Source organism: Mirounga angustirostris, unplaced genomic scaffold, assembly GCF_029215605.1.
Source record: "Mirounga angustirostris isolate CCGP_5_RB_7025 unplaced genomic scaffold, mMirAng1.0.hap1 SCAF_13, whole genome shotgun sequence".
In the NCBI taxonomy this organism is placed as follows: domain Eukaryota; kingdom Metazoa; phylum Chordata; class Mammalia; order Carnivora; family Phocidae; genus Mirounga; species Mirounga angustirostris.
This window is the reverse complement of record NW_026991721.1, coordinates 103,943,965-103,956,839: the sequence shown is the minus strand read 5'-3', so window position 1 is coordinate 103,956,839 and position 12,875 is coordinate 103,943,965. Positions and strand designations below refer to the sequence as shown.

General features: G+C 36.6%; 1 protein-coding gene across 3 annotated transcripts in view; it reads left to right on the top strand.

The window, feature by feature from the left end:
• The window catches only part of DDX10 (DEAD-box helicase 10), a 329,122-nt gene that overhangs the window by 12,960 nt on the left and 303,287 nt on the right, over window positions 1-12,875 (top strand). For 2 of the 3 annotated variants that reach the window (XM_045895095.3, XM_045895094.3), the window contains exons 5-7: window positions 5,209-5,329; window positions 5,949-6,138; window positions 9,872-9,998. In XM_045895095.3, coding sequence (XP_045751051.1) covers window positions 5,209-5,329; window positions 5,949-6,138; window positions 9,872-9,998 — 438 coding nt within the window. The remainder of the gene's footprint in view (window positions 1-5,208; window positions 5,330-5,948; window positions 6,139-9,871; window positions 9,999-12,875) is intronic. The other variant, XM_064577487.1, reaches the window with a different exon arrangement.

Sequence of the window (12,875 nt, the reverse complement as noted above, 5' to 3'; positions counted from 1 at the left end):
AATATATGTGTGGGTTTATTTCTGGGCTCTGTATTCTATTACATTGATCTATGTGTCCATTTCATGCCAGTACCATACTGTTTTGGTTATGATAGCTTTGTAATACAGTTTGAAATCTGGGATTGTGGTACCTCCAGCTTTGTTTTTCTTTCTCAAGATTGCTTTGGTTATTTGGGGTCTTTGTGGTTTCATGCAAATTTTAGAATTCTTTGTTCTATTTCTGTGAAAATGCCATTGTTATTTCAGTGGGGATTGCATTGAATCTGTAGATTGCTTTGTGTAGTATGGACATTTTAACAATATATTTACTATCTGTGAGCTCGAGACATCTTTCCATTTGTGTAGTCTTTAGTTTCTTTCATGAGTGTCTTAAAGTTTTCAGAGTATGGGTACTTTAAAAATTTTTTTATCTTTTTGTTAATTCTTAGGTATTTTGTTATTTTTTGGTGCATTTGTAAATGGGACTGTTTTCTTAATTTCTTTCTTATTGCTTGTTATTAGTATATGGAAACACAAATGATTTCTATATGTTAATTTTGTATCTGTGACTTTACTGAATTCATGTATTGGTTCTCATACTTTTTTGGTTGAGTCTTCAGGGTTTTTTATATATAGTATCCTGTATCAGCAGATAGTGACAGTTTTACTTCTTCCTTTTCTATTTGGATGCCTTTTATTTCTTTTTCTTGCCTAATTGCTCTGGCTAGGAAAAGCTTTTAGTTTTTTACCATTGAGTATGATGTTAGTTTTGAGTTTGTCATATGTGGCCTTTATTATATTGAGGTATGTTCCTTCCATACCCACTTTGTTGAGAATTTTTATCATGAATGGATGTTGAATTTGGTCATATACTTTTTCTTTTCTTTTTTTTTTTTAAAGATTTTATTTATTTATTTGACAGAGAGAGACACAGCGAGAGAGGGAGCACAAGCAGGGGGAGCGGGAGAGGGAGAAGCAGGCTCTCCATGGAGCAGGGAGCCGGATGTGGGGCTTGATCCCAGGGCCCTGGGATCATGACCCGAGCCAAAGGCAGACGCTTAACAACTGAGCCACTCAGGCGCCCCGGTCATATACTTTTTCTGCATCTATTGAGATCATATGATTTTAATCCTTCGTTTTATTAACGTGGTATATATCATGTGGATTTGCAGATGTTGAACTGTTCTTGCATCTGTGGAATAAATCCCACTTGATTGTGGTGTATGATTCTTGTAATGTATTGTTGGATCTGGTTTGCTAATATATTTTTTATCATTTTATTTTTTTCATCATAATAAGTGTACTCTAATCTCCACCCTGTATTTCCCACATCTCTCCACTCACCTCCCCTCTCGTAACCATCAGTTCTCTATAGTTAAGAGTCTATTTCTTGGTTTGCCTCTCTTTCTCTTGTTTTCCTTTGCTCATTTGTTTTGTTTCTTAAATTCCACATATGAGTGACACCATAAAGTATTTGCCTTTCTCTGACTTATTTCACTTAGCATAGTATACTGTAGCTCCATCCATGTCATTGCAAATGGCAAGATTTCATTCTTTTTTATGGCTGAGTAATATTCCATTGTTTATATATACACCATCTCTTTATACATTCATCAGTTGATGGACACTTGGGCTGTTTCCATAATTTGGCTTTTGTAGATAATGCTGCCATTCAGGGTGCATGTATCCTTTTGAATTAGTATTTTTGTATTCTTTGGGTAAATACCTACTGGTGCGATTGCTAGATCCTAGGGTAGTTCTATTTTTAACTTTTTTTTTTTTTTAAGGGCTCTTTAGACAAAGGTGTCTAGTATTTTTTTTAAAGATTTTATTTATATATTAGAGAGAGTGTGAGTGCATGCACAAGCTGGGGGAGGGGTGGGGGGGAGGGGGAGGGACAGGCAGACTCTGTGCTGAGCACAGAGCCCTATGTGGGGCTCAATCTCATGACCCTGAGATCATGACCTGAGCTGAAATCAAGAGTGCAGCACTTAACCAACTGAGCCATCCAGGCACCCCTATTTTTAACTTTTTGAGGAACCTCCATACTGTTTTCCAGAATGGCTGTACCAGCTTGCATTCCCACCAGCAGTGCAAAAGTGTTCACCTTTCTCCACATTCTCGTCAGCACCTGTTGTTTCTTGTGTTGTTGATTTGAGCCATTCTGACTGACGTGAGGCCGTATCTCATTGTGGTTTTGATTTACATTTCCTTGGTGATGAGTGATGTTGAGCCTCTTTTCCTGTGTCTGTTGGCCATCCATAGGTCTTCTTTGGGAAAATGATAGTGTTCTGCCCATTTTTTATTTGGATTTTTCGTGTATTGTGTTAAATCAGTTCTTTATATATTTTGGATACTAACACTTGTCGGATATGTCATTTGCAAATATCGTCTCCCATTATGTAGGTTTCTTTTAGTTTTGTTGATTTGTTTCCTTTGCTGTGCAGAAACTTTTTATTTTGATATAGTCCCAGTAGTTTATTTTTGCTTTTATATTTCCCTTGTCTCAGACATATCTAGAAAAATGGTGCTGTGGCTGATGTCAGAGATTATGTCTGTGCTCTCTCTAAGAATTTTTATGGTTTCAGGTCTCAACATTTAGGTCTCTAATCCATTTTAAGTTTATTTTTGTGTGTGGTATAACAAAGTGCTCTAGTTTAATTCTTCTGATGTGGCTGCCTAGTTTTCCCAATATTACTTCTTGGAGAGGCTGACTTTTTCCCATTGGATAGTCTTTCCTACTTTGTCAAATATTAGTTGACCATATAGTTGTGGGTTGATTTCTGGGTATTATTCCTTTGACCTGTGTGTCTATTTTTAATGCCAGTATCATACTGTTTTAATCACTACCACTTTGTAGTGTAACTTGAAATCTGGAATTGTGATACCTTCAGTTTTGTTTTTCTTTTTTAAGATTGCTTTGGCTTTTCAAGGTCTTTGTGGTTCCATACAAATTTTAAGGTTATTTTTTCCAGTTCGGTGAAAAAATGCTGTTGGTATTTTGATAGGAATTGTATTAAGTCTGGGTTTGCTAATATTTTGTTGAGGATTTTTGCATCTGTGTTTATCAGAGATAGTGGTTAATAGTTTTTTTTTTTTTTTTTTTTTGTGGTGTTATTGTCTGGTTTTGGTATCTGGGTAATGCTTGTCCTGTGAAATGAGTATGGGAGTGTTGCTTCCTGTTCTATTTTTGGGAGCAGTTTGAGGAAGATAGGTACTGACTCTTCTTTAAATGTTAGAACTCACCTGTGAAACTGCCTGGTCCTGGACTTTTGTATTTTGGGAGTGTTAAAATTATTGTTTCAGTTTCATTACTTGTAATCAGTCTTTTCAGATTGTCTATTTCTTTGTGATTCAGTCTTGGAAGGTTGTGTGTTTCTAGGAATTTATCGTTACCTAGATTTTTCAGTTTGTTGTAATGTAATTCTAGTTATCACTTATAATTCTTTGTATTGGGGTGCCTGGGTGGCTCAGTCGTTAAACGTCTGCCTTCGGCTCAGGTCATGATCCTGGGGTTCTGGGATCGAGCCCCGCATTGGGCTCCCTGCTCCGTGGGAAGCCTGCTTCTCCCTCTCCCACACCCCCTGCTTGTGTTCCTGCTCTCGCTGTCTCTGTCAAATAAATAAATAAAATCTTAAAAAAAAAGAAAAATTCTTTGTATTTCTGTGGTGTGGGTTATAACTTCATTTGTGATTTTTGGGGGGAGATTTTCTCTTTTTTTTCTTGATGAGTATGGTTAGCAGTTTATCAGTTTTTAAAATGTCTTTTCACAGAACCAGCTTTCATTCTATTGATATTTTCTGTTTTTTTTTTTTAAGATTTTATTTATTTGAGAGAGAGCAAGAGGATGAATGGGGGGCCAGAGGGAGAAGGATAAGCCAACTCCCTGCTGAGTGGGGAGCCCGACACAGGGCTTGATCCCAGGACCCGAGCCAAAGTCAGACACTTAACCTACTGAGCCACCCAGGCGCCCCTTCTATTGTTTTTTGAGACTCTATTTCATTTATTTCCCCTCTGATCTTTATGTTCTTCCTTCTCATAACTTTGGGCTTTATCTGTTCTTTTTCTGGTTCTTGTCAGTGTAAAGTTATTGTTTATTTTGTGATTTTTCTTATTTTTTGAGCTAGGCCTGTATCACTATGATGGTTGATATGATTTGAATCTTTAATTTGAGACTGGTTTTGTGGCCTAACATGGGATCTCTCTTGGAGAATGTTCTATTTACACTTGAAAAGTATGTGTATTCTGCAATTTTTAGATGAAATGTTTTGTATATCCCTGTTAAGTTCATGTGGTCTAATGTACTGTTTAAGCCCAATGTTTCCTCATTGATTTTCTGTCCAGATGATCTATCCATTGATGGAGGTGGGGTATTAAAGTCCCCTACTGTTAGTGTGTTGCTGTCAGTTTCTCCCTTTATGTCTGTTAATATTTTTTGTGTTTACGTGCTTCTATGTTTGGTGCATAAATATTTACGAATGTTATATCCTCTTTTTGGAATGATCCCTTTATCATTATGTAATACCCTTTTTTGTCTTTTGTTATAGTCATTGTTTTAAAGTCAGTTTTGTCTGATACTCCAGCTTCCTGGAGTAGAAGATGGTTGTGAGGAGTGTTGATTGTAGCTCATGGTGGAACCTGCTACGCCACTTCTGCTCTTCCTGCTAGTATATCTGGAATGCTTGTTTGTGCTAGAGTCTCTTCTAGACTGCGGATACTTGAATTCTTGAATTTATCTGCAAACATACACAAAGAAAGAGTAGCATCACAAACCCTCACATACCTGTCACCCATCTTTAATGACTAACGTTCTGTGGTTCTGGTTTCAAGGAGACAACTTCTAGAACGTGGAGAGCTCATGGTGTCAGAGAGCCTCCCCAGGGCTCTGGGTTCTGACTTAGACAATGGCAGTGTTTCCAGTGTAAGTCGGTTCTGGCAGATGCAAAGGCAAGTGAAGACTTGGAGCATTTATAGGAAATTTATCTTGGCCTCAGAATCCTGGCTATAATTAAGAATCCTCATATACTCTGAGCTCTTTAGGTCTTCACTTAGGACTTTTATTTGCCCAGAAATTTGGATGTGCTGCAGAAATAGAAGGGGAAATCATGTCTCTTTGTAGCATATCTACATTGTTATGATGAAATGACACATGCAGGTGGCTCTTATAGTTTTGATACACAGGCTGCTCAGTGATGTGTCTGTGTAATCAAAAGAAACAACTGTTTTCAGGATCTGAAACATGAAGCTGAGAGGATCAATAACATAAATATACTTGTTTGCACTCCGGGTCGGCTTCTTCAACATATGGATGAAACAATATGTTTTCATGCTACCAATCTCCAAATGTTAGGTGAGTCTAATGAATTTCTAATGAAGTAACCTGAGATTTAGGAGAGAGACCTCATAAATTTTAATGATAGAAATTTTTAATCTTAATATTTATTCAATAAAATATCTGAGAAATAACCTGAAACAATTTTTTGGCATAGGGGTTCTGAACCCCGAGAGTACAACTAGACATTTTCTTTTTAATTTTAAACAAAATGGTCAGAAGAATAGAAGTAGTTGTATATGAAATTGGACACTTTAGTATTTGACACTGTTCAGAATTGATCTTTTAAGCTATATCCACTTCTGGTGATATTACCTAATGTGGTGTTTTTGTTCTTTTTTTAAACAACTATTTTGTAATAATTCTAGATTTATAATTGCAGTGATAGTATAGGGAGTTCCTTTATACCCCTCCCCCAGTTTCCCCTACGGTAACACCTTACACAACTGTAGTACTTTTATCAAAATGAAGATTAACATTGGTCCATTATATAAATTCCAGACCTTTTTTGGATTTCACCAGTTTTTCCACTAATGCCCTTTTTTTCTCTTCTAGGATCCAGTCCAGGATACTAGATTAGATTTAGCTTAATGTAGATTTTAAATGTTGTAGTTCACTGTGAATTTTCTCTTTTTAGTTCTTGATGAAGCAGATAGAATCTTGGATATGGGCTTTGCTGATACCGTGAATGCTATTATTGAAAATCTTCCCAAGAAACGGCAGACTTTACTTTTCTCAGCTACACAAACCAAGTCTGTAAAGGACCTTGCACGCCTAAGTTTGAAAAACCCTGAGTATGTGTGGGTTCATGAAAAAGCAAAATACAGGTATGTACTATTTGAAGCTGTATTTGATTTAATCAAAACAATGTTCTTTTTGGTATAAGAATTCAACATTTTAAATTAATACTATTTTTTAGGAAATTAGACATCATTTTATGTGTTAGGAGATATGGGAAGCATAGTAAAATATGTTAGTTAAAATTATTTAAATATTTGATGCACCTTTAAATGTGGGAATACTCTAGTGCAGTCTTTTTCACAATGTGGTCTGGGGAACAAATAGCCTTCCATAAGATGTTAACAGGTATTTATTAATAACTACCCCAACATAAACTGAGGGGCAGTGGGTTTGTGTGGCTGTGTGGGAAGTGGGTTGGGGGAAATGGGTTTTAAAGAGTATTTTGATACAACAAGTAGAAGTTTGTGTATGTATGTTTGGTATGAATCATTGTAGATTGTGGACATACTTGACTTGCAGAAATATTTTCTGGTGGACATAAGTAGAATCTGTGTTGAAGATCTCTATATGGATTCAACCCTACCATTATTTCTATCTTAACTTCTATTTCTTCCTATGAAATGTTAGTCTAAAAAGAAATAGATTGGGGAAAATGATGGGTTATCCTCTTGGAAAGTTTTTAAATACTGAGGATATGGGCCTTGAGGCCCACATTGACTTTATTCAGCTACTAGATGTCTAGGATTAAAGAAGGTCTTAGAGGAGGCCCGACTCCATGCTTCTAGGTGATTTTTTTTTTTAAGATTTTATTTATTTATTTGACATAGAGATACAAAGCGAGAGGAGGAAACAAGCAGGGGGAGTGGGAGAGGGAGAAGTAGGCTTCCCGCTGAGCAGGGAGCCTGATGCGGGGCTCGACCCCAGGACCCTGGGATCATGACCTGAGCTGAAGGCAGACACTTAATGACTGAGCCACCCAAGTGCCCCGCTTCTAGGTGATCTTAATGGATGAACTTTGAGGAGTCTGAGTACTGGTACCTTTGGTTATCAAGAACTCAGGAATGGCATAGGAAGAGATTCTTGAGGTAGTTTCCTCCTTAGCTTAATGTGGTGGAGACAGTGGTCCTTGTTTGTAAGGTTGTATTGAGATAGCTATTGAAATTCTTGGTACAATTAATAATCTAAAGATTGTCTGGGTCTTTAGATTTTCTTCTTTGTTCTTTTTGCTGTTTGCTTTCTGCCTGTTTTCAAGATTCTCTAGTGTTTTTACCAGGCACGAATTTTTCAATCACTAGGTAGTCTCTAAAACTGTGCATAATTTAAGGTAATTGTATATAGTATCCCTGTTTCCAATTTCTGTAGATAACAATGGGTTATTATTTATAGATCAGAGTTAGGAAAAACTGAATGCAAATACTGTATTTCATAAATGGTTTTTTAAAAGATTTTATTTGTTTGAGAGAGAGAGAGGAGGAGAGAGGGCCTGCACATGAGTGGGGAGAGGGGTAGAGGGAGAGAATCTCAAGCAGACTCTGTGCTGTGTGTGGTGTGTCATGCAGGGCTCGATCTCATGACCCTGAGATCCTTGAGATCATGACCTGAGCCAAAACTAAGAATCAGACACTTAACCGACTGAGCCACCCAGGCGCCCCCATAAATGATTGTTATAAAAGATGGGGCTTTCAGAAACCATGTCTTCAGTGACATAATTGACAATGGTGGCCTGTATGGTAATGACCATGGCTCTCTCTAATCTCCGGTTCACCAGAGTGCTACAAAAAGCAGATGCTGTTGTGAATTTTGTCTCATGTCATTATTGGAGTTTCTTCTCCAGCCATTAATTCGGTTAATACACCATGGGAAAATCATAATCAAGAATATTTTTAAGACATTATAGAATATCTGCTTTCAAATCATGAAGGACCAGAAAAGTAATTTAAAAGTTAGGTCTTTCTGAAGTTGTGTATCAGAGTATACTTAGAAAAAGTATACCAGTATGTTTTCTTTATATTGCTATTGTAGTGAAATGGTGCTTCTAATGAAAAAAAATTTTTTTTTGAGAAGAAATTGTATTTGGATCATTGTAACTTGCTGTGTTTTACAGCGAATATAAGTTGAATTCTTTGGTAAATTATGAACCATTTCAAATTTGAGATGGATATTTGAGCTTATGTTATTAGGTACATACAAATTTAATATTACATTTCCTATTAGCATCATTAATCATAATGAAATGTTGCTCTTTATCTGTACTAATACTTTTTGCCTTGAAGTCTAGTTTGATATTAGTCTCCCTATAGCAACTTTCTTTTGGTTGATGTTTGCATGGTGAATCCTCTGTTCATTTACGCTTTACATTATATAAGCCCTTATATTTTAGATTTGACTTTGTAAGCAACATATGGTTCTGTTACCAGGTATGATAATTGCTTTGCAACTAGAGGATTTAGTTTATTGATCTATAACTTACCATATTATTTAAGTCTCTACCCCTTTCCATTGTGCCTTCATTGTGAAGTATATTAATTTCATACATTTTAAACTCCATAAACTGTTATTACTTTTTGAAACCAGTATTTTTTTAGATTTATCCAAATAGTTATTCTTTATGATATTTTTATTTCTTGTGCTCAAAAGAATTTCCTTTTATTTTTAGTTCAGGTTTACTAGTGGAAAAATTCTGTTTTGACTTTTCTGAGAACCTTTTTATTCTTTATTTTTGAAGGATATCTTGGCGTGTTTATTTTTCAAAGATACCTTTCTGTTGTTCTAACTTCTGTTATATCAAAGTTAGCTGACAGTTTTCTTGTTCCTTTGAAGATATTGTGTATTGTTTAAGATTTTCTTATCTTTGATTCTTAGTGAAATCGTGAATGATTTTTTTTTTTTTTTGGTGGCAGGTAGATGTTGTAAGGACAGATGACCTTGATCTGGACTACCCTGGCTTTCAGACTCTGGGGCTGTTCTGTTTCTGTTCTGTGTTTGTTCTGCTTGAGTCCTGGCTGGGGTATTGCCCTTCCAGAGGTCTCAGCTGAAAGGTGTGGGTATTTAGCAGAGCCCTTCCATCCTGGCAGGCTCTGAACTTCATAGCCTTGAGATTGCCAGGGTCTCTGCTCAGCTCTGAGCTTCCCAGTTGTTGCTTTTTGCTTGTTTTCATTTTGCTGTGTGTGTGTATTTAGTTTAGTTTAGGAGTTGTCACACTTCTCATGGGAAAATTGTATGAAGAATTTAAGATTCAGTGTTTTGTGGCTCCTTCTATCTAGGATCTTGGACTACCATATTTAGGCCTAAGGTTGCTACTCAGCTCTACTCTGTTTTGCAAATCAGCAGATGCTTTGAGGGAAAAGTGGAAATTAATATGGGGCTTGCCTCAGGGCTTGTCTGTTTTCTTTTTCAGTACTTCAAGTACTAGCTGCCTTGGTTGCTGTCTGATGCCTTCTGTTTTTTGTTTTATACTTAATCCAGCCTTTAGAGTTAGTGCTATAGGCCACCAAAGTATTAATCTGATACAAACAACCCCTTTATGGCAGGAATGATAGCTTTTTAGTCTTAAAGTTTTAGCAGCCAGTGATGATTATTTCCTAGATCCATTATTTCGTTAGGATTTGCGAAATTGTGATAATCTGATTCTATTTCTAATTTCTAAAAAGTTTTCTTTCACAGTATATGTATGTGTATGAGAAATTTGTTGGAAAGGCATACTGCTGTTAATATTTTGCTTTTCTTTCTTTCTTTTTTTTTTTTTTTGGTGGGGTCTGGATTTCAAAGCTAACCAATGTGGCATATTTTTAACGTTTTTCCTTCTCTTATTTCCATAAGCACCCCTGCCACTTTGGAACAGAACTACATAGTTTGTGAGCTGCACCAAAAAATAAGTGTATTATATTCCTTTTTGAGAAGCCACCTGAAGAAGAAAAGTATTGTATTTTTCTCCAGTTGTAAAGAGGTACTAAATGATTAAGTAATTCATGTTGAATCATTCCTTTTATAATAGCAGATTTCAGTTAGATAAGTAGCACTTTCTTCTGTTCTCATAAATACAGTGCTAGATGTGGTGAGGAATATGATAAATAGGCATGGTATCCCTCAGTGAATACTGGTAGAACAAACCATTGAATGGCTAGACTAACCACAGGTCTTTATAATCTGACACTTACCCTTCATGAATCCTGAACTGAATATGCCATTTATTTCCATGCTTTGATGTCCTTGATCATGATGATCTCTGGAATGCCCTCCCTGCATTCCTTTACACTAATGCTGAGGGAGTGTTGAATGTCCTTTAAGGCTAAGCTCAAATGTTACATCGGAAGGTCCTTCTGTGATACTCCGGATCCCCTTGTTATAATTAGCGATTTCCCCCATCCTCCTATAGTGTATATGTCTTTAGTTGAATTAACTCACTTGTTTAACACTAGCCATTTGCTGTGAATAAAGGATTCAGTGATAAATAAGAAAACTTAGTCTCTTCCCTTAAAGAGAAGGGGCCTTGAGTGATTTTTATGTCACTTTCCTCTCTATATTTCAGATTACCTGAGGATATATAGTTGTTGGCATATAGTAGGTAGATTCTAGATTTATAGCTTTTTGAATACTTAACATGGTAAGTATGCGAGTAAGTTTCCCTCCGGCTTATGGGAAAGATAAGTAGTGGTCTGTCTGTTGTACTCTGTCCTTTTTCTGTCTTTACTGTTTTTAGGAAACCTCTTCATTTCCACGGCTTTAAATGCCATCTATGTTCTAACACCTGCCACATCGACATCTCAAGCCCTGACCGCTCTCCTGAACCCCAGATTTGTGTATCCACCTGAATACTAGAGATTTCCATTTGAGTGTCTTGAGGGCATCTCAAGTTTAAAATAAGAAAAGCAATTTAAGATTTCATATCCTGAAGATCTACTGCCTCGCATCTCTTCCCCATCTCAAATGACTGAATCCTTAATTGTTGCCTGTCTTCATCTCATTGTCAATATATTGATAACTCTCATTAGCTCTACCACCTTTCACCACACCTCATGCTATAACTGAATCTAAGCCATGCTTAACTTTCTGTTACTCGTGGCTGGTCTCTTCATTCCCACACTTCCTTTCCTATAGTTATTGCACATTCTAGCCAGAATGATCTTGGAAAATCATCCACCTCAGCGAGTTTTTTCAAGAGCAAGAATTCAAGGTCAGTTTTGATTCAGGAGATGCAAACTGCAGAAAATTTTCATGGACCCAGTTCATACTTCCTAGGTTTGCATATGCACTTTTTTTTGAGATTGGTTTGCCTGAAAGTGTATCTGTCACCTGCAGGGTCACCTCTCCCTTTTCCCCTTTTCGTGGAGCCCTTTTAAAACCACAAAAGAAAGGCATGAGTCCATCCATCTGTAATCTTACTGGTGCATTGTCTCAGGACCTGAGAATCTTCCTGGCACCAGGGGCATTGCTCTTCAGAAAGTGAATGGCTCTAAGGACAGGTAACAGGTGTTTTGCAGTTCAGTTGGCTTACCATTCTTTTAACACAGTTTGTAAGGAGACTTAATGGACTTATTAGCTGATGGATTACTAGAAATTTTATTTATCATCATTTTGAAATATAGGAGTTCAGAGAGTTAAGGTTATTTCCAGTACATTTTTTTTTAAACTTATTTTTTAAATTCCAGTATAATTTTACATATAGTATTATATTAGTTTCAGGTGTATAATAGGTGGTTCAGTAATTCTGTATATTATTCAGTGCTCACCATGATAAGTGTACTTAATCCCTTTCACCTGCTTCACCCACCTTCCCTCTGGCAACCACTAGTTCTCTATATTTAAAGCGTCTGTTTTTTGGTTTGTTTTTGCCTTTGTTCACTTGTTTTCTTAAATTCCACATGTGAGTGAAATCATATGGTATTTGTCTTTCTCTGACTTATTTCACTTAGCATTATACCTTCTAGATCCATGTTATTGCAAATGGTAAGGTTTCATTCTTTTTTATGGCTGAGTAATATTCCATTATATATGTATCACCTTTTCTTTATCCATTCACCTCTGCATGGACACTGTTGGCTTCCCTGTCTTGGCTGTTGTAAACAATGCTGTGTAAACATAGGGGTGCATATATCTTTTTGAATTAGTATTTTTGTTTACTTTGGGTAAAGAGCCAGTAGGGGAATTGCTGGATCATATAGTATTTCTATTTTTAATTTTTTGAGGAACTGTCATACTGTTTTCCATAATGGCTGCACCAGTTTGCATTCCTACCAGCAGTGCACCATGGTTCCTTCCAGTACATTTTCTGTATTTTCGTGAAGAGATTTTTCTTAACATGCATATTAGAAAGAGAAAATAGGAATAAAATAATGCGGTACTCTGCCTCAGTCTACCAATTAGTAGTATTCATTTATTAATATGTAAACTAAAGAGAAATAAAGCTAACAATCAGCTCCATTTACTTCTGTATAAGAAGAGATTTAATAACATCCAATGTTGTATAACAAAATCATTATGTTTATTAGTTCTTTTTGTTTTGCCCTTTTTAAAAAAAAGTATTTAGAGAGCACACGGGAGTTGGGGGGGCAGAAGGAGAGGGAGAAGCAGACTCCCCACTGAGCAGGGAGCCCAGCGCGGGGTGTGATCCCATGACCCTGAGATCATGACCTGAGCCAAAGGCAGAAGCTTAACAGACTGAGCCCCCCAGGCGCCTCCTTTGTTTTGCTTATTATCAAATTCTAACAGTTCTTGTTCTGGTCAGTTCTGTACTAATGAAGTAATAGCTTAGTCTGAGAATTTTTAATAGCTTTATGGCCACTGGAAATTAGAAATTAAAACTGATATTCATTGTTTTGTTGTA